General features: G+C 40.1%; 1 protein-coding gene across 7 annotated transcripts in view; it reads left to right on the forward strand.

The window, feature by feature from the left end:
* Positions 1-11,067: 11,067 nt before the first annotated feature.
* LOC127571518 (lisH domain-containing protein ARMC9) overlaps positions 11,068-21,728 on the forward strand; it is a 73,848-nt gene continuing 63,187 nt past the window's right edge. For 6 of the 7 annotated variants that reach the window (XM_052017952.1, XM_052017946.1, XM_052017948.1 and 3 more), the window contains exons 1-4: positions 11,068-11,197; positions 13,870-13,954; positions 15,009-15,134; positions 19,495-19,665. In XM_052017952.1, the coding sequence (XP_051873912.1) occupies positions 13,904-13,954; positions 15,009-15,134; positions 19,495-19,665 (348 nt within the window). In that variant the 5' untranslated portion in view covers positions 11,068-11,197; positions 13,870-13,903. Of the gene's footprint in view, positions 11,198-12,587; positions 12,673-13,869; positions 13,955-15,008; positions 15,135-19,494; positions 19,666-21,728 lie in introns of all 7 variants that reach the window. The other variant, XM_052017947.1, reaches the window with a different exon arrangement.

The raw sequence follows: 21,728 nt of genomic DNA on the forward strand, positions 1-21,728 counted from the left end.
TCAGGTGGCTTGATAAGAATGTGAGGGAGAGTAAAGGAGGTTATCCTGAAAGAAACAATCTACTGGAGGAACTCAGCAGGTGGAGCAGCATCTATAGGAGGAAAGGAGTGTCAGCTTTTCAGGTTGAAACCCTGCATCAGGACCTCGGTGTTTCGGGTTGAAACCCTGCATCAGGACCCAGTGAGTTCCTCCAGCAGATTGTTTGTTGCTCCAGATTCCAGCACCTGCAGGCTCTTGTGTCTCCATTATCCTGGTGGAGTAAAATGAGGCTTAAGTGGAGCATAAATGCTCTTAAGAATTGTTTGAGCCAAATACCCTATTTCTATTATGTGTGTTTTAAATAATCGTGTAAAGTCATCAGCTAGGTTTTTGAGATGAACAGAAACAATAAAATTATCTTTCTGGGAGATTTTAGTTATTGATTGGAACTGAGAGGGAGTTAATTGGAAAAGGGAATAGAATTCCTGGAACAAGTAAAGAGTTCTTCAAGCAGGGATATGGAATTAGAAAGGAAAAGGCAAACAATATTAAATTTTGATTACAGAGATTGTAATTAATAATTACAGATATTCATTGGAGTGATGACATCTCACAGATTTCAACACTGGGCCATTTCTGTTCATTGTGTATATTGACTATTTAGAAATAGACCAAGAGGGAATATATTTTGATAATAAGAAACCAGCAGTAACTGTATAGTCTGTGGAAGCAGACTCCGCTGAGAAAGAGCAGAGGGATTTGGGGATACATGTTTACGGAACATTAGAGGCATCATCTTAAATTGATGAGATTGTATTAACAAAAATAATGGAATTTTAGGTTTTGTCAGAAGAGGAACAGAATATAAAAGCCACAAGGTAATAGGAGGCAAAATAAAACCTTAACAAGACTTCAGATGGACTACTGTGTATAGTTTTGGACTTCACCTTATAAGCAAGATATTGGGTGCAATTTAGGTCCTGCTATTGTCAACAAAAGAATAGTGGCAATTTGTTGTAATTCATTGGCTGTAAAGCACTTTGGGACATCTTGATGATGCAAGAGGCAATATTTAAACTCAAGCTCTTTATTTCATGCACAGAATGGAAAAGGATATGCAGCAATGCTACCTCAACATCAGTTTTTCCTATGTATTCATTCAAGGGATATGGATGTCATTGGCAAAGCCAACATTTAATGTCTATTTGTAGTCTCCCCTGATCTGAGAAGGTAATTAACATTTAACCATATTGGTGGGTGTGGATTTCTATATAGGCTAGATCAATTAGGAATGACAGATTTCTTTCCTTAAATGACAGCAGTGAAGCAGATGGCTTTTCATTACAATTCATTCTTTTCATGGATATACTTTTTTTTAAATTCCAGGTTTATTGAACTACCCGAATTTAAATTCTCCAGCTACTGTGGTGGGATTCAAACATGTTCTAGATCTATAGTCCAGTCTTCTTCATTCTGGTCCAGTAACTTACCCACCATGTTACCATTATCCGTGGACAGATATATGACCCAGTTTTAGGATCCTGTTGAGCACTTTGAAGGAAGTATACTGCAGGAATGAAGTAGGTTTTCTCCAAAGCACTGCGGTACTTTACACTCTAACTTACAGGAATCCTCAGTTCTGCCATGAAGAGGTTCAGCAGGGGAGGGTCACTTGATGGCAGATTTCACATGGAGCATTCCTACATTTTATAGTAGCTAAACTGAGAGCACACAGTTGGGCCTCAAGACCTCCTCCTCTGGCATCAGGAGTTCAGTGCATGCTGCAGGTACGGAACTCCTGACCATCATGATCTCCCTAGCTAATTCTGCAGGCCAGATGATGTGGTCAAACTGTGGTAGATTTTAATAGAATCTGACTTGGATTTAACTATTCTATCATACTCCCAACCAAACGTTATCATTCTATCCACCATTAATTTGTGACCATTCAAAATTGTGTTGCCCATGCCCTAACATGTGAAGACCACCTCACCTCTGTGCTTGCTGACCCAAATTGAGAGCCAGTTAAGCAAATGTTTTGATTTAAAATTCCCTTCCTTGCTTTCAATTTGTGCTAATGGATTCACCCACTATCTCAACCCTCACCTCCATCTCTGTAATATTTTCCAGTCATCTGCATTAATATTTCATTGCATGTCTTGGCATTGCTTAACTTGATAACACTCCTGGTATCTGCCTTGGGATGTTCTGTAAAATTGCTATATAAATGGGAGATGTAGTTCTTACTGACATGAAATCACAAGGCAACAGAAACTAGAATACACTTATTAAGATATTAGTTTAGGGAAAAGATTTTCATGGAGATTCACGGGCAAAACTACTGTGAACGATTGCACTTACTCTCACTAAGCAATAGTAATTTCCCTTATTTTAGCAGTACTATGAGAGATTTACTAGAATTGTAATAGGAAGGAGAGTCTGAATGATGGCTGTGGTCAATGAGAATAGAAAGCAGACACCAGCATTTCAGAGCCTTACTAACAGAAAAAGATTGATGATTCACCCTTCCAAACGTATCAGTTTAACAATGACAGCAATCTCACAAACTTAGTCAAAACAAAACATTTACTGGCTATCTTCCCTCTACACTCTCAGTCCTGATGCAAGGTCTTCACACAAAACATCAGCCATCCCTTTTCCTCCACAGATGCTGCTTGAACCACTGAGTTCTTCCACTGGTGTGTCTATCAAGGATATGCATCTATATAATACATGTTCTCTGCAGTGCTTATTTTTTATTGTATGGTTATATATTAATGTCTGTAGGTTCAGAATTTCAAATTTTTTTTTGGTCCACATCGTACTTTACATCTATGTTCCTTTCACATATTAGTGATTTTTATGGCACTGCACATGTTTGTGATTGGAATAATTATCATTGCATCAGAAAGGAATATATTGTTTGTGAAGCACACTGAGATATTTAAAAATGATATGTTAAAGCATTATATAAGAGCATTACTTTCTTGACTAATGCATTTAATGTAAAGCTTTTTCAAGGTACTTCAATAAATCTCTTGAAAGCATTGTATTAATTTTCTGAATAAAATATAGCACATTCTTTAATGTGGCCAACAATCTGAAGGAAGGACAAATCTGTATGCATAAAGAAAAAGCACCATCCAATAGACTAAAGCCCAATATTTCAGACCCATTTTGAGGGAAGGCAATTATTCAGTTTATCAATTCTGCACAGACAACTAAAATATGCAAAGCACATTGTAAAAAAGTTTGCTAACTTCAAAGTTTTAAGAAGAAAATTGTAATTTTCATCATCTACTTGTGATTCTATGCTATGGTAGGATTATTTAAATCAGATCAGTGTGTTTAGCCATTGCATTCAAATAACATATATGATATCCACAGGATATTTTTATAGCAATGGGTTTTGATTAGCATTTTCATCAGTGTTGAAAGCTGGAATCAAGTTTGTGAGAATCATTTATAATCCTTTGAAAGACATCTTAACAGTCTGGGCTATAGGTTCCAGGTTTGTGCTTGATTCAGGTCATTAATTCATTTTTAAGTTATCAAATAAAACATAAGCAAAATGTTTCAATGGCCAGGGTGCTCAGGAGTGGCAAAGAAAATGCACTTTTGTTGCTTTTGGACAGTGAAGAGTTTATTAAGATTTTTGGTAACCATAAATATAGATTAATGCTGTTCCTCTAACTAATCAATACAATTGTTAATTGGTTACCGATATGGTTTGTGGCTAACTTTTATAAAATAAAGGAAAAACTGATCTTCCATGATGTAATCCCACCAAAATAGTGACAAAAATTCTCTGTTTCCCTGCTTTTTTTCGTAATGGCACCAGTTCTGAGTGATAGAGATCTTTTGATGTCACCAACAAACTAGTTCTTTATCATGGATCCCAATGTCTATTCACCTTCCTCCAGCTGATGTGGGAACTATAGACTAACACAGATGGGGCAGGAAATGCTTGAGTGCGAAGGAAAACAAGTTTGTAAGAGTGCATTCCTTCCACTATCTATGCAGGACTTCTGTGCACTTCTAATGCATGGACTGGAGGCTCTCAATGCCAGTGTGAAGGCTTCTTCTCCATTTTGAGCAGTCATGGGCCAGGGATTCCCAAGAGTCCATGAGGATATCACATATTTTCAAGGACACTTTCAGCACATTCTTGAATCAAGTTTATTATTCCTGACATGTTGTGAAATCTGTTGTCTTGTGGCAGCAGTACAGTAATGTAAAAATTAGTTTAAGTTACAAAAATAAATAAATAGTGCAAAAGAGGAATAACGAGGTAGTGTTCATGGACCATTCAGAAATCTGATGGCGGAGGGGAAGAAGCTATTCCCGAAACGTTGAGAGTGGGTCTTCAGGCTCCTGTACCTCCTCCTCGATGGTAGTAATATGAAGAGGTCATGTCCCGGGTGGTGAGGGTCCTTGATGATGGATGCTGCCTTCTTGAGGCACTGCCCATTTAAGATGTCCTCGATGGTGGGGAGGGTTGTGCCCATGATGGAGATGACTTAGTCTACAACCCTCTGCAGCCTCTTTCAATCCTGTGCATTGGAGCCTCCATACCAGGTGGTGGTGGTGCAACCAGTCAGAATGCTCTCCACTGTACATCTATAGAAATTTGCAAGAGTCTTTGGTGACGTACCAAATCTCCTCAAACTCCTAACAAGCCACTGGTATGCCTTCTTTGTAATTGCATCAATGTGTTGGGCCCAGGATAGATCCTCTAAGATGTTGATGCCCAGAAACTTGAAGCTGCTCACCCTTTCCACCGCTGACCCCTCAATGAAGACTGGTGTGTGCTCTCCCGACTTCCCCTTCCTGAAATCCACAATCAATTCCTTGGTCTTGCTGATATTGAGTGCGAGGTTGTTGTTGTGACACCACTCAACCAGCTGATCTATCTCACTCCTGTATGCCTCTTCATTGCCATCTGAGATTCTGCCAACAGTGGTGTCATTGGCAAATGTATAGATGGCGTTTGAGTTGTGCCTAGCCACACAGTCATGAATGTAGGGCAGTGGGCATCCTTGAGGTGCACCTATGTTGATTGTCAGCGAGGAGATGTTACTACCGATCCACACTGACTGTGTGTCTTCCGATAAGGACGTCAAGGATGTAGTTGCAGAGAGAGGTACAGAGGTCCACGTTTTGAAGCTTGTTGATTAGTCCTCTCTCTGTCTAGTAATCTCATTCTGTGACAGAGCTGGGAATAAAATGTCTACTTTGAGAGTATGTTGTTAGACATGCGAATAATGTGGCCCACTTAATGGAAAATGACAACTAGAACTGTACATGGTACTCCATGTGTAATTTAACAGATGATTGATTAAAGTATAGCACACCGTCAATCACTTTCATTTCAATCCCTTCAGAAATAAATTTTGTTTTTTTTTATTTGCTTTTCTTAATGGTCTTATTAACAGGCTATACAATTTGTAGTACATTGAGCATATATACTTCAAAGTCCCTTTCCACCCCAACCCATTTTAATTCATATTAATCCAGGAATATGTAACCTCCTTATTTTTCATACCAAAATATGAAACCTCACAACATTTACATTCAGAAATTCCTCCTTTGATAGCAACTTCCAAATCATTAATTTACTTGGGAATACTGACCTCTTTATCAGCCTGATTAGCTACCATTTACCCCTCTACTCTGCTTTGTAGCTGGCTAACTATCCATCCTTCTACCTTTCTCCTGACTCCACATTGTCTGACCTCAGTTGTGAATCTTCTAAGCAATGCCTTAATGGTCTTTTAAAAATCCAGAATCCAGTTACTAATTTATTCTTTGTTTTTCTTAAAGAATTCAAAATTGTTGGTCAAGCATCACCTATTTTGAAAATTGTACTTTTTAAAAATATTTTTAGTTTCCAGATGCTTTTTTTTGACAGCGGTTGTTCTATCCTTTATAAAATGTATATTAAGTAAGATGTTAGTGATTTCCTTGGTGATACTCCACCTGACTTGCAAGAGCTACTTAGTTCATTGCCTGCATTTGGGACATTCACATCAGAACATCCCTTCCCGATTAGCTTAACGCATTCTATGCACGTTTTGAACAGAAGGGATTGGAATGTCACCACCCACCCCTACAGACTCCAATGCACCTGGACTCTGTTGTCACTGTTGCAGACGTAAGATCAGTCTTCCAGAGAGTGAACCCACGGAAAGCACTTGACCCAAATGGTGTCCCTGGCCGTGACCTTAGATCCTGTGAGGATCAGCTGGCGGGGGTATTTGCAGACATTTTTAACCTCTCCCTGCTTCAACCTGAGGTTCCCACCTGCTTTAAGAAGACCATTATCATCCCAGTACTTAAGAAAAACACAGTAACGTGCCTTAATAACTACTGCCCGGTTACTCTGACATTCGCCATCATGAAATACTTCGAGATGCTGGTCATGGCACACATTAACTGCAGCCTCCCACACAATTTCAACCCACTGTAGTTCGCCTACTGCCAAAAGAGGTCTACAGCAGATGCCATCTTCCTGGCCCTACACTCATCTCTGGAACAGCTGGACAGTAAAGACACCTATGTTAGACTATTGTTTATTGACTACAGCTCCGCCTTCAATACTATAATTCCAAGCAAACTCATCACCGAACTCTGAGAACTGGGACTCAACACCTCCCTTTGCAGCTGGATCCTCGACTTCCTGACCAACAGACCGCAATCAGTGAGGATAGGCAGCAACACCTCCACTACGATTATTCCCAACACTGGTGCCCCACAAAGCTGCGTCCTCAGCCCTCTACTCTACTCCCTATACACTCATGACTGCGTGGCCAGTTTCTACTCTAACTCCATCTACAAGTTTGCAGATGATGCCACTGTTGTAGGCCGTATCTCAAACAGCGATGAGTCAGAGTACAGGAGATAGAGAGCCTAGTGACATGGTGTCATGATGACAACCTTTCCCTCAATATCAGCAAAACAACAGAGCTGGTCATTGACTTCAGGAAGGGGGGGGGGGGGGTGCGGTGCACATGCTCCCGACTACATCAATGGTGCTGAAGTCGAGAAGACTGAAAGCTTCAAGTTCCTTGGAGAGAACACCACCAATAGCCTGTCCTGATCCAACCACGTAGATGCCACGGCCAAGAAAGCTCACCAGTGCCTCTACTTCCTCAGAAGGCTTAAGAAATTTGGCATGTCCCCTTTGACCCTCACCAACTTTTATCAATGAACCATTGGAAGCATCCTATCCAGATGCCTCACGGCTTGGTACGGCAACTGCTCTGCTGTACTTGTGACCGAAAGAAACTGCAGAGAGTTGTGGACACAGCTCAGCACATCATGGAAACCAACCTCCCCTCCATGGGTTCTGTCTATACTTCTCGCTGCCTCATAATCAAAGACCCCACTCACCCCTGACATTCTCTCTTCTTCCCCCTCCCATCGAGCAGAAGATACAAAAGCATGAAAGTACATACCACCAGGCTCAAGAACAGCTTCTATCCCGCTGTTATAAGACACTTGAACTGTTCCCTAGTACCATAAGATATCTTTGTTAGTCACATGTACATCGAAACACACAGTGAAATACATCTTTTTGCGTAGTGTTCTGGGGGCAGTCTGCAAGCGTCGCCACACTTCCGACGCCAACATAGCATGCCCACAACTTCCTAACCCGTACGTCTTTGGAATGTGGGAGGAAACTGGAGCACCCGGAGGAAACCCACCGGACTCTTGACCTCACAATGTAACTTGTTATGACCTTGCACCTTATTGCCTACCTGCACTGCACTTTCTCTGTAACTGTAACACTTTATTCTGCACTCCGTTATTGTTTTACCTTCTACTAACCCGATACACTGTGTAATGAACTGTTCTGTACGAATGGCATGCAAGACAATAATAAACCAATTTACCAATCTTTGGTAAAGTTATAACAATAAATCAAGTCCAGCTCTCAGGAAAATCCTAGTCAATCAAACTGTGAGATTCCACTCTAGTTAAGGATTTGGAGTGCTACCTTAGCACAGTTACTGCAGGGTCTTTATACTCACAAACAATAACTTGGTGAGCAACAGAATATTCACGTACACAAAGTCTCCTTCAACCAAGGACTGAAATCAAGTTTGGTGGCCAGGGCAGCTGTTACTCCATTCCCCTGTAATCTTGTCAATTATTGATAACAGAAAGCAACATGAAAATTATGCTCACAACACATTACCTAAATGGGAAACAAAGATAAAAGGCTCTCTTGGCCTAGTACTACAAGCAATGACAATTCCTAGTTGATGCCAACATTACTAAAGTGAAACAAACTTTCAGTCTGTCTAACTTTTAAACTGCTTGTCTTTTGTTTTGCCATTGTGGTATTTTTCTAGCAGAACTACCTGCCCTCCTCTCAGTCATAGCCTTATTAATTTTCTAACATTCATAAACATTTCAGCAGTCTGCTCTTTACATTTAGCGATGCAAATTGAGCTAATTCAGTTAAAAAATCAACCGTTCCTTTGGTGCAACATATTGCCAAGGTGGGATTGATTAGCATAATATATTCTTCTTTTTCATTTGATTCAAACTATTCATTCAACTATTCATACTATCCATTTTATACTCTCCAGAAATTGAAGGTTTTGCCCACCAGATATGTTAAACCAGGCTCGATGTAGAACAAACATTCCATTCACTACCCTCTGCTGGTCCTTTCTGGGATGTGTGACTGGGACAACCACTATTTATTTCTAATTGCCCTTGAGAGGGTGCAGGTGAACATCTTCCTGAACTATTGTAGTCCTTGCATTCCTGTCATTTGCTTTCTCCACTCCGCAAATAAAATTTTGAATTTAGCAGAGGTGACAGAAAACAATCCACAGTCCCTCAGTTAAAACCGAGCTATTTCCATTCAAAAATTAAACGCTCTTGTGTGACTACTATAAATGCCAATGACTTGTATCAAAAACGAGCTACTGGAGGCACTCAGCAGGTGTGGAGGAAAATGGACAGTCAACATCTGGACTGAAAAAGTAGAGGGTTGATAGCCAGAAAAAGAGGTGAGAGGGGAAGGGTGTGGCAAGAGCTGGCAAGCGATAGGTGGATCCAGGTAAGGAATGGTTGATTGACAGATGGAGTCAGGTGGGGGAGGGAAGTGGGAAGAGGGAAGAAAGCGACAGAGAATGGGAGATGATAAATGGAGAAAACAAAGGGTGGCAGATTATGGAATCTGTTACGAAAGTAAGATGGATAGTGGAACCGAATAAGGGAGGGATGATGGGCAGATGGGAACAGTGGGGAGAGAGGTTAGGGGATGTGGGACCCAGAGGGAGGACTGTGTTGCTGATGGGCAATTGGAGTAGATAGGGGAAGGTAAAGAAACTAGACGATAGGGGGCTGGGGGGGGCAAGGGGGGTTGTCTTGGAAAGGAGGGGGTGTGTGGGATAACCTGGCTAGATTAGGAGAGAGAGAGGGAACTGATTACCTGAAATTGGAGAATTCAATGTTCACGCCATTGGGTGGTGGGCTACCCAAGCGGAATATGAGCTGCTGTTTTCTAGTTTGCGTTTAGCCTCACCCTAACAGTGGAGGAGGCTGAGGACAGACAAATTGTTATGGTAATGAGAAGGGGGATTTAAAATGGCTAGTAACCGGGAGCTCCAGGTGGCCAATACAGATGATCACCAAAGCAATTGTCTAGTTTGTGCTTGGTCTCACCAATATAGAAGAGGCCTCATTGAGAGCACTGAATGCAATAGACGAGGTTGGAGGAGGTGCATGTAAATAAGGGAGGAGATGCAGGGACAAATGTTACATCTCCCATGGTTGCAGGGGAAAGTGCCATGGGAGGGGGAGGGCTGGGTGGGAGGGATAAGTGAATCGGGGAGTCACGGAGAGAGTGGTCCCTGTGGGAAAGCAGAAAGGGGTGGGGAGTGGAAGATAGACTGATGTTAGCTGGCCAAAATGTCAAAGAATGATGTGCTGGATGCGGAGGCTAGTGGGGTAAAAGGTCTGAGGGGGAGGGAAGATGGGATGAGAACAGAAGTGTGGGAAATGGAGGAGATAAGAGTTAGTGGTCCATCAACCACAGTAATGGGGGGGGGGGGGGGCAGTGAAGCTACGTTTCCTGCAAAAGGAAGACATCTCAGGTGTCCTGGAGTGACCGCCTCATCTTGAAAACAGAGACAGAGAAACTGAGAGTAAGGGATGGCTTTCTTCCAAGAGATGTGTGGGAGTCAGTGGGTTTGTAGTAAATGTCAGTGTATAGTTTGTTTCCTAAGATGGGGACAGAGAGATCAAGAAAGGGGAGAGTGGTGTTGGAAATAGTGAAATTGAGGGCAGGGTAGAAGTTAGTAGCGAAATTGATGAAATTGACGAGTTCTGCAAGGGTGCAAGAGGCAGTGCCAGTGTAGCCATCGATGTAGCAAAGAAAGAGTAGGTTTGGAACAAAGACGTGGCCCATGCAAGTTCCCATGGCTACACCGTTGATTCGTAGAAAGTGAGAGAACTCAAAAGAGAAGTTGTTCAGGATAAAGACAAGTTCTGCCAGGCAGAGGAGTGTGTTAGTAGAGGGCAACCGGGTAGATCTATATTCCAGAAAGAAACAGAAAATCCTAAAGCTTTCTTTACGAGGAATGGAAGCGTAAGATCTCCTGATCTGTGGTGGTATGGAAGACAGTGGCCTGATAATCGTTGGCGAGGCCATGGTCCAGAAGTAGGAATGAGGTGTCCGGGAGCTGCTGTCTAGCCTCTTGCAAGGTAGGAGTCAGTCCACCTCCGCATTGGCACTGGTCAAGATTAAAAGTTGGTTTTGGGAGCGGGAAGTATTGTATTACAAATTAAACCCGCTGCAGCATATTACAGCAGGTCGTCATGTTTTTCAACAGGTCACGTCATGCCCCTCTAACCTCCGAGATGGGGACACAAGAGACTGCAGATGCTGGAATCTGGGGCTCCAATCTCCCAACACTCAAAGGTGAGTTCGGCCAGCGCTGGCGAGCGACAAGACCTGGATCCCCCCCCATCCAGTGTGGCGCCGCCTTCGTTCTCCGGGGTTGAGGGGGGCAGACGGGTGGGTGGGTGGGGAACGTCCTGCAAACACCCATTGCCTTACGACACTTTGCGACCGGTTTATTTATTATTGTTTGCCGTTGGCGTTGCCGACCGTTGCCAAGGAGTTGCTTCCGGTGCCCGGCTGGCTGCCGATGGCGGTGTTTCGTTGACCGGCGTGCAGAGCTCAAGGCATTTAGTTGTAAGTGCAGTCACTCAGCTAATAGCAGCGTGTCGTAGCCGAATAACTGTTGCTGGAGCTGGAGCTGGCCTGGGGGTTGGTAATCTGAAGCAGGGTGGGCCCGGTTACCTCGGCCGCACGTTTCCAGCGCCGCCTTCAGATCATCTGGGAAGCTGGGTTTTAAATATTGAAGGTTTGCATGCGTTTGCTTTTTCTCTTGCTCTTTATAAGGAGCCACTGTTTCCCGTGGTATCGGAAGATGTGGTTCCCTCTTTAAAGAGGTACGGCTTTGAAAAATCAAGAATTGAAAAAAAAAGTTACTGCACCCAAATCCTTGGACTCCCAGTGCTACAGCACAGTGGGAGATCCCTTCAGGAGGATTACATTGGTCAAGAATGAGGTTCGCTACGCCTTCTCAAATTGTTTTCCTTGCCAATGATGCCAACATCAACATCAAACGTCAAAAAATAACATTCTTTATATTGCCTAGCATGCTGATTAGTCCTTGTGGTGTTCTGGTTCATGAAAAGCAGATTATATCCAGTACCATGTTCACTCTGCCACAACAGAGACAGACAGTCACCTCTTCACCCACCCAACCAGTTGCCTTGGCTGACCCTGGAGCATAGCAAAGGAAAGGGTACATCTGATTTGCTCTGTTCGCACTGTGTCAAGTGACCAACAAACAAAAGTGGTGATCGGTTTGCAATGTACTGCATTCCTTTTATACATTTAAATGCGGGCCTTTGCTTCCTGTTTAAATTAAAACAGTGTCAAATAATCCATGTCGTATGAAGACAGATACTTGTCAGTGTTTTAGTATTGTTTTTGGAATTCAATCTTATGATCTGTGCAATTTGTCTTCAAACATGCAATAAATTCATTTTGTATTTTTGTCCATTGTTTTCTCTTTTCCTCTTTTTTTTGGGAGGGATTCTGGTCTACAGATTTTGTTCTTGACACTTTTTTTTACATATAGTAAACTTTGTCAAAATTTGTTACTATATTTGCATTATTCTTGTTGTTACCCCTCTTCTAAGACATTTTAACTAGATCAGATATATAAATTGGGAAGAACAATATTTATGATATTTGAAATAAAAATCAAAAAACTACAGATGCTGGAAGTCTGACATAAAGTCAAAATCAAGTTTATTGTCATATGCACAAGTACATATATGCACAGGTGTAATGAAAAATTACTTGCAGCAGCATTCACAAGAAAAACAATTTTTATAAGAAAGGACTCAATTAGAATAAAATTGCAGTTGAGACAGTATTTGTTCAAAGAGAAACACAATATTTCAGATCTAGGATCCTTTGTCAGAACTGATAAAGAGAGAAAATGTTGGTTAGATGCTGTCTGACTTGCTGAGTGTCTCCATCATTTTCTGTTTTTCTGATATTTCAGATACTGTGCAACATTCACTTTATTTGACAAGGAAGGGAGCAGTAGAATAAGCTGAGGGCTAAACTCAAGAGAGGCAGGATAGAAGGTAAAAATGAATGTATTTTGAGAAAGAATGAGAAAAGAGATGAGATAATAAATGGGCAGTTAGAATTGAGAAGGAGAGGGGCAGCCAGAGAGATGAGTTTGTACAGCAAGCAAACAGTAAGGAGCTGCTGGCTATTGAACAAGTTGTGAAACAGAGGGAACAAACAGAAATGAAGATAAATTCATGTGTAAATGAGGGGAGGTTGAAATGATGTGAGAGAATCTGATGTGCAAGAATGGTGGTACTGCAGTGGCTTCCCTTTGTTCTCAGAGTACCCAGCATGGATAAGGGCACTTCGGCCCAACTCGTTCATGCTGACCAAGGTGCCTTCCTGAGCTGGTCTCATGTGCCTGCATTGATGAGATAAAATAAGATATCTTTATTAGTCACATGTACATCGAAACACACATATACATCTTTTGTGTAGAATGTTCTGGAGGCAGCATGCAAGTGCCGTCACGCTTCCAGCGCCAACATAGTCTGCCCACAACTTCCTAACCCGTATGTCTTTGGAATGTGGGAGGAAACCAGAGCACCCGGAGGAAACCCACGCAGACATGGGGAGAATGTACAAACTCCTCACAGACAGTGGCTGGAATTGAACCCAGATCGCTGGCGTTACATTAACCGCTGCACTACAGTGCCTGCTTGTATCCCTCCAAACCTTTCTTATCCATGAACTTGTTCAAATGTCTTTTAAGTGTTGTAATAATACCTGCCTCTACCACTTCCTCTGGTAGCTCATTCCATATACCCACCATCCTCTGTAAGAAAAATCTTCCCCTCTAAATCTCTTTTACATCTTTCCCCTCTCTCCTTAAACCTTTGCCCTCTAGCTTTAGGTTCCCCCTACCCACGGAAAAAGACTGTGTCCATCCACCTTGTCTATGCCCCATGATTTTATAAATCTCTTTAGTAATATTGGTTGGTTTTAGGACATTACTGTTCTCGTCCCTGATTTCGCTAGCTTCCTCGACCTTCTCCATGGTCAATATAGATGAGAAGCATTTATTTATGCCCTTTGCCCATCTCCCATGGCTCCACATATAGATGACCACACTGATTCTGTAGGGGACCTATTCTCTCCCTAGTTGCCCCTTTGCTCTTAATATACTAATAGAATCTCATAGGATTCTCCTTTATCTTATCTGCCAGGAATATCTCACGTCCTTGTGTTTTGATTTTGTTTTAATATAGATTGGCTATGAGGTGATAATACAATTTATGGATCATGGGGGACAACTTGACATATGAAGCTGAACTAAATGGTTTGATAAAGGAGGTAGGTTGGAAAGAGTATTGCACTACATGTACTACATCAATGCACTCTGTACTGACTCAACGTAACTGCACTGTGTAATGAATTGACCTGTACGATCGGTTTGTAAGACAAGCTTTTCACTGTGCCTCGGTACAAGTGACAATAATAAACCAATACCAATGCCATCTGTGCACATTAAAAGATTTCCAAACTAAATTCTAGATGATAAGCCAAATTTGTGCTGTCTATATCACTGTTGAAGTGCATTGAATTATGCAAAATTGTTCTTTTGATTGTAGATGTGAACTAAACTTGTCACATAAAGCTAAATCTTGTCCATGTTAGTTGAAATACCCGTTGAATGGGTATAATTACTGATGGGCAACCTCCTTGTTTTCTGAAAATTAACTAATATAGCATGGAGTCTCATTTCCACAAGCTTGAACTGTTGTTTCAGATCTTTAAATGTAATATTTTAAAATAAAAAAAACATGTTTCCATATTGGCTCTCTTGTTTCCTGACTCATTCTTAGTCTTTTTTTGTTTATAACTTTTTTACCATTTCCAATTTGGAATTAAATTAAATTCCTGCCCTCTAATTTATATTTCTCAGTATTTGCACTTTAATTTCACAATCCTTAAATTTGATTATTGACCCAGTTCATTGAGATTGGAGATGATTGATTTCACTTGTTGTGTCCTTTTTGGATCTTGCTCTTTTAGGCACTGAACATGAAGAAAATTAGAAGGCCTAATTGTATAAAAAAATTAATGGCAGGTACCCTGCAACAGAAGATTATGTTCCCTGATTATTGGGGAATTAGTTTGAGGAAAGGGGGACTTTTAATACAAAATCTAAATTGACATAATGGTGAATGGACTAAATCACACAAGTGGATGCTTAATTTTCACCAAATTCTCATTTGGAGCCTGAGATAACTTTGTCTTCTCCCGCTGTCACTAATAATGACATTTACTGTTAATCATTTCTTTCTCACAATAAAATGTAAGTTTGATTGGAATGTTGACATTTTTATTAAAACTACACCTTAAACTGTTTCCGTTTCTCACTCAGTATTTAAAGTTTGCGGCTTTTGAAGAAACTCTGAATATGTTTGATAAGGAATGCAAAAACAAGGGAAAGACCATCCCAAAACCACCAGTGAGTGCTGGCCAAAATCTTAAGACTTTGCGCATTCAGGTAAAGTTTGTAAAGACTTCTTAATTAAACTAGACTGCAATTAATATTACATTCTGAATTATACTTGACAATTTTTACGTATTCTACACTGTGATAAATATCACTTCATGAAGCATGCTTTTAGGTATTGATAAAGAAATAACATTCCTGTTAAAAGTATTACATTTGATCACTCTTTTCTTGGTATGGTTTCAGTTTGTATGAGATCACTTAGAAATTCTGTGTTGAAGTTTGTTTTCTCTCTCCATCAGTATAGTTTGGCATGCTGGATATGTCCCACAGCCCTGGCATTAGCTTCTGCAAATCTGCTTCTGACCGCCATCTTAACTCATTTGGTTTCATACTATCAGATACAGTATATTCCCTTTGTTCTACCCATCCCTAGTCCGCCTCTCTGCAACTGAAAACTAACTCGTTTTCTCTCTTTCCCAGTTCTAACAAAGGTTCTCAGACTTGAAATGTTAAATTATTTCTCTTGCCACAGATGCTGTCTGACTTACTGAATGTTTCCAGCATTTTCTGTTTTTAATGTCAGATTTCCAGCATCTGCAGTTTTCATTAATTATTTTGCTGATTACTTTATAGAGCAGATTTTCAGATGTATGGAAACAACAGTGATTTATTTTCTGTCTGATCCAAGGGCTTTTTTAACATCTTTGAATATGTGGATCTACAGGATGTACAGGAATCTCGATGATTATGTGCATAAGTCTTTGAAAGTGGAAGGACCTGTTGAGAGACCTGGACTTTATAGATGGAAGCATGGAATAAGCAAGGAAGTTATATTAAATCTTTATTAAACACTGATCAGTGTGAAGTATTATGTGCAATTTAGTGACCACACATCAGGTAAAAAAAAAATTGAGTAGAATGGTTCCAGGGATGAAGGATTTCAGCTGTAGAGTTACGGAGAATCTGGGAATGTTCTTACTTGAAGCAAAGAAGATCGAGAGGAAATTTATTGGAGGTGTGCAAATTATGATGGGTTTAAATAAGGAAAAACAGTTCCCGATTCAGAACCCAAGTTTGCAGACGTGCAGGGGAATGTTTGGAATTTTTTTCTTTGATAAAAGTAAGAACATAAAATACAGGAGCAGAAATTGGCTGTTGTGCTTGTTAAGTCTGTGTTGCCATCCAAAAACATTATGGATGTTCATCCATGGTGTTCAGCACCATTTTCTGCCCTATCCCTCATATTCCTTGATTCCTCTAATACCCCAAAATTTATTGATAGCAGCTTTGAATGAAATTAATGAATGGGCCCCCACAGCACCCTGGGATAAATAGTCCCAAGGATTTGACTGAAGGAATTTCTCCTCATTACAGTTTCAAATGACCTTCTTATTTTGAGATTATGACCCTTAGTTCTGGACTCCACAGTCAGGGGAAATATTCTTCCCATATCTACCTTGTCAAACTCTGTAGAATTTCATATGTTTCAAAAAGGTCACTTCTCATTTTTCTAAACTGTTTACGAAATACCTGCCATGCCTAGAATCTGTTTGGTGTTTCTTCTTTGCAGTACCTCTATTGCAAATATATCCTTTCTCCTATATATCTCCTATAATATATCTCCTATAAGGAGACCAAAACTGTGCAGAATACTCCAGATATGGTATTAAAGCTCTTTGTTCTTGAACTAAGAGATCTCTACCCTTAGGCTCAAGTCCTCAAACATAATTCTTTCTGTCTGTATCATTTTTACCAGTCATCCATTTGTGACTTTAGCTCAGCTTTTCTCTCTATTCATACAACCTGATTTTTGGGCACGTCCCATAGGCCTGCTATCATCAACTCTTGACACACACATAATGATCAAAGTACTGTTTTGCCTTTATGTGTGCCTGCTGCACCTGTATGTTAGCTTTCACTGACTGGTGTACAATGACACCCAGGTCTCTTCGAACACCAACACCAACCTCTCAACACTCTGTTTCTTTGACCAAAGTGGATAACCTTGTAATTTTGTCTACACTGTTATTACATTTGCCACGCTGCTACCCATTAACTCAGCTTGTCTATTTCTTCTTTAAGGTCCCTTTGCATTCCAAATCACTGCTCAATTTCCCCCTTGGATTTATGTCATCAACTAGCTTGGAAAAGTTGCATTTGATTGCCTCAACCAAAATGTTGACATGTTTTGTGAATCCTTGAAGCCATAGCTCTGATCCATGTGGTACCCCACTCTTCACAGAATGCCAAAGCAGAAAAGACCAGTGGGGTCCTTGCTACTTTTTTTTCTCTTTCTCGATCCACATTGGTGTTTTATTTCCAATTTTATAGAACAGTACAGCACAGGAACAGGCCCTTCGGCCCATGATGTTGTGCTGAACTAATTAAGCTAATGATGCCTAGTTACACTAATCCCTTATGCTTGCACATGGTCAGCATCCCTCCATTCTCTGCATATTCATGTACCTATCTAAGAGCCTCTTAAACATCTCTATCATATCTGCCTCCACCACCACCCCGGCAGCTCACTCTGGGCACCCACCACTCTCTGTGTAAAACAAAACTTGCCCCACACTTCTCTTTTGCACTTCCCCCTCTTGGGTTAAATGCATGCCCTCTGTTATTAGACATTTTGACCGTGGAGAAAAAGATACTGGCTTTCTACTTTGTCTATGCCTCCCATAATTTTATAAACTTCTGTCAGGTTACCCTTCAGCCTCCACTGCTTCAGAGTAAACAACCCTAGTTTGTCCAGCCTGTCCTTAAAAGCATCTGCCTTCTAATCCAGGCAGCATCCTGGTAAATCTCTCTTGCACCCTCTCCAAAGCTTCCACATCCTTCCTATGTGCTCTTACTTTGTTGACCAACCTCCCAGTGTTGGACCTGATCAAAAGACTTCTGGAAATCTCAACAAGTCACATCTACTGGTTTCTCATCATTTATTGTACTAGATACATCCTCAAAAAAACTCCACAATAGATTAGTGAAACATGATTTCCCTTTCATAGATCCATTTTGACTTTGCTTAGTCATATTATTTTCTTAGTTTATTGATACTACATTCTTTATTGGGAATTCCAGGTATTTTACCCAACCACCATCATCAGGCTAACAGATTTCTCTCTCCATCTTTTCTTAACCAGTGGGGTCACATTTGTTACCTTCCAACCTGCAGTGCCATTCTAAAATTTTGGAAAATGATAACCAGAATATCCACTGTCTTCATATTCCAGAGTTTTGAAAGGGGTGAATCAGATCCTCAGGATTTATCAGTTTTTAATCGAGAAATCAGTCAAATCAGTTGTGATTTGAAACTTTCTGTCTGTAAGGATGGTGAAGGTTATCGGTCATGGCTTTTGAAAAGAAATTGGATAGACACTTGAAGTGGGGGGGGGGCGGCGGCGGTAAATAGTCTGCAGGGTTATGGGAAAGAGCAGGGGAATGGAACTAACTGGATTGCTCTATGGACTCAATTGACCAAATAACTGCCACTATATTATAGCAATTCTATGATTACAAAAGGATCCAGTTATTTTATGAATCAGCTTAATGAATTTGAAAACTTCTTTCTTCTTTCTAATCTCTTTTCAAAGCAGTGAATGTTATTAGGAATGTGTGGATGTTGAGTTCAGTGCCATATCTGATGCTTGCTTGGTTAATTTTAACACATGACCACTGACTGTTTACAAGTGATTAAAAACCATAAATCTCAATTGACTGGAAACTTAACTGGATAAGCCATATAATTACAATGTTGACAAGTGACTGGGTATCTAGCAGCAAGTGGCTCACCTCCTTACTTCAAAAACCCTTTGCATTATCTACAAGACAGAGGTCAAGAATGTGATGAAGTGGATAAATGAGGCTCCAGCATTACTCGAGCTTGATACATGACAAACCAGCTAGTTTGATTTTCACTTCATCCACTAGGCTATGTATTCACCCATTGCAAACTGCATTGAATTTACTCGCTAAGGCTACTTTGACAGCATCTGCCAAATCCACAACTTCTACTATCAAAAAGGATATGGGCAGCAGGCATATGAGAACTCCATGTCTTTATGCTTCCCTTCAATTCACACGCTTGCTGACTTTGGAAATGTCACCCCTTTTTCATCACCACTGGGTTTAAATTCTGGAACTCCCTACCCAACAACATTATGGGAATATTTTCACCAGAATGTTTGCAGCAGTTCAAGAAAGTAACTCACCATCACCTTCTAGGTTAATTAGACATAATCAATAAATACTGGTTTTATCAATAGTACCCATATGCCAAGAATGAATGACAAATAAGCTAAGCGATGAGCAAGGGACTCCAAAGTACAAGAATGACTTCTTTTGGAAAACGTTATCATCAAAATATCATAGTATTTTTAAATAGTTTTTTTTTCTCATTTTTCAACAGAAAAATTTACTTGAAGCATTTGATGATGGAAATAGAAAGGCATTCTTCAAACTTTGGGAGCATCACATTTTGCCTCATGTTAGAGAAAATGATCAACTGCTTCAGAAACTGGAGTTTCACCTTCAGGTTCATTTTGCCATCTATCCTTTGAAGAATACTGGAGGAAAACCTGTAAGTTAAATAGAAATACTGAATTATTTTCTTAATTTCCATATGGCTAATATATTTTCCCCCAAATTTAATGAATTATGTACTTAAATTTACCCATACCTTTCTTCTACTAATGCATATAACCAAAAATATTTATTTAAAAGAAATGTTCAAATTCCTTTTTATTAGCTAATACAATACTTTGTCCAGCATTTATTAAGTTATTTGTTGAACAATTGCTTTTTGGAAGCATATTATTTTAAAAGTTATCGCAACCATAAAGATATTGATTTAAGGCTTTCTTCTCTCTTTTAGCTCGCTCTTTCGATTTAATGCTTGAGTTGAATAATATTTATTGGGTTTGAAGGGAATTTCTAATCTGTACATTCTTCACCTTTGGAGTGTTTAATATTGGGAAAATTTTCAGAGTAACTCTCAAGTTGAAAAGTAGTTATCAACACAGACAGACTTAAATCACCAGTTTAAAATGTACTTAGTGCATGTACTTAAATCACCAATCAGAGCAGTCAAAAATATTTGTCTTCATATTTTATTTCCATGATGTATCACTCTATATTTGTCTATGGACCATTGATAGTTGCCGCTTCCCATATACATCTGGAGCATTTGTATCTCAATACCAAAGCAAATAAGTATGTCATTTGTCAACAATTGGTTACGTTGAGGTAACAAAATTCAGCTTTTTCTTAGTGTATTGTGTGCTGATTTGGCCAGCCTGTGAGCGAGTATTAAAAAAAATTACATCCAGCAAATGGTGCTGTTTTATCTTTACCATGTCAGTTTTAATAGTTTCATATTATCACTGATAATTTCAAGGAAATTTCCTTGCCTTTGCTTGTAAATGTTTAATATGTCAGGTAAGATCTGCTGGTGGTTCAAGGCATGCCATATCAAGCAAAGGTCTCTGGTTCAGTTTTTACTGTCTTGTGTTAAGTTGATCTTGGTGTGTATGGTAACCAAAGAAAATGATCACTTGGGTGAGAATTTAATAGGCTGCTGATTGCATAGAACCATATCTTAATGAGAGTTATTTATGATGGTGGTGATGAGAGTGTGAGAAAATTGGATGACAATTTCCTTTTAAAAATACAGTGCTAAAACATCACAAGGTGGCAGTGTTTGCAAATATCCCCAATTGCCAAGTTGATGATCCACTTTGACATCCTCCTGATTCCTCCATCATTGCTCCATCTCTATCTTGTCCTCCCTTCAGTCAGTTCAATTTATTTTATATAAAAGGAAGAAATGGCTAAGCATACTGGATCCCAACACTGGTCCCAATGACATTCTGGCTGCAGTGTTGTGGACATTTGCTTTAGGAGTAGCCATATCTCTAGCCGAGTCATTTTAATAGAGTTGCAACACTGTATCTACACTAACCCATCCATTCTTCACCCTCGCCATCGCCGATTTGAAAGGATCTTGGTTTAATTCCCACTCTGAGAAATGAGTATATTTAAATCTGTAGGTGAAAATCCAGGAAAAAAAATGCAGATGCTCAAAATCTGAAAAAAAACAAAAAATGGTGGAAACTCTCAGCAGGTCAATTAGCATATGTGGAAAGGAAAACAGTTAATTGATATCAATATTGGACTCCTCACTGAATTTTTGTTCTTTCTGTCTGTATCATTTCTACCAGTCATCCATCTGTGACTTTAGCGCAGCTTTTCTCTGTATTAGTACATCCTGATATTTGGGCACATCCCACAGCACTGCTCTTAGCAACACATGGCATAGACAAAAAAGCACAATCACCATCTAACTTCCCCATTAAACCACTTGGTCTGGTTTCGTCCTATCACAGATATTCCCTTTGTCCTATCTATTCCTTCCACCACTTCCTCTGCTACAAAATTTCCTTTTTATCTCTCTTTCCTAGTTCTGATGAAAGGTCTTGGACCTGAAAAGCTAACCCTGTTCCTCTTTCCATAGATGAGTCATGACTTGCTGAGTGTTTCCAGAACTTTGTTTTTTATTTTAAATTTGTAGGTAGGTGTTTCTTACACCTATCCTCTTGAGTTCAGCCTGAAATCTGTCTGGGTGGAGTTAAACTTGTTCAGGTT

This window comes from Pristis pectinata, chromosome 6 (genome assembly GCF_009764475.1).
Source record: "Pristis pectinata isolate sPriPec2 chromosome 6, sPriPec2.1.pri, whole genome shotgun sequence".
NCBI lineage: Eukaryota > Metazoa > Chordata > Chondrichthyes > Rhinopristiformes > Pristidae > Pristis > Pristis pectinata.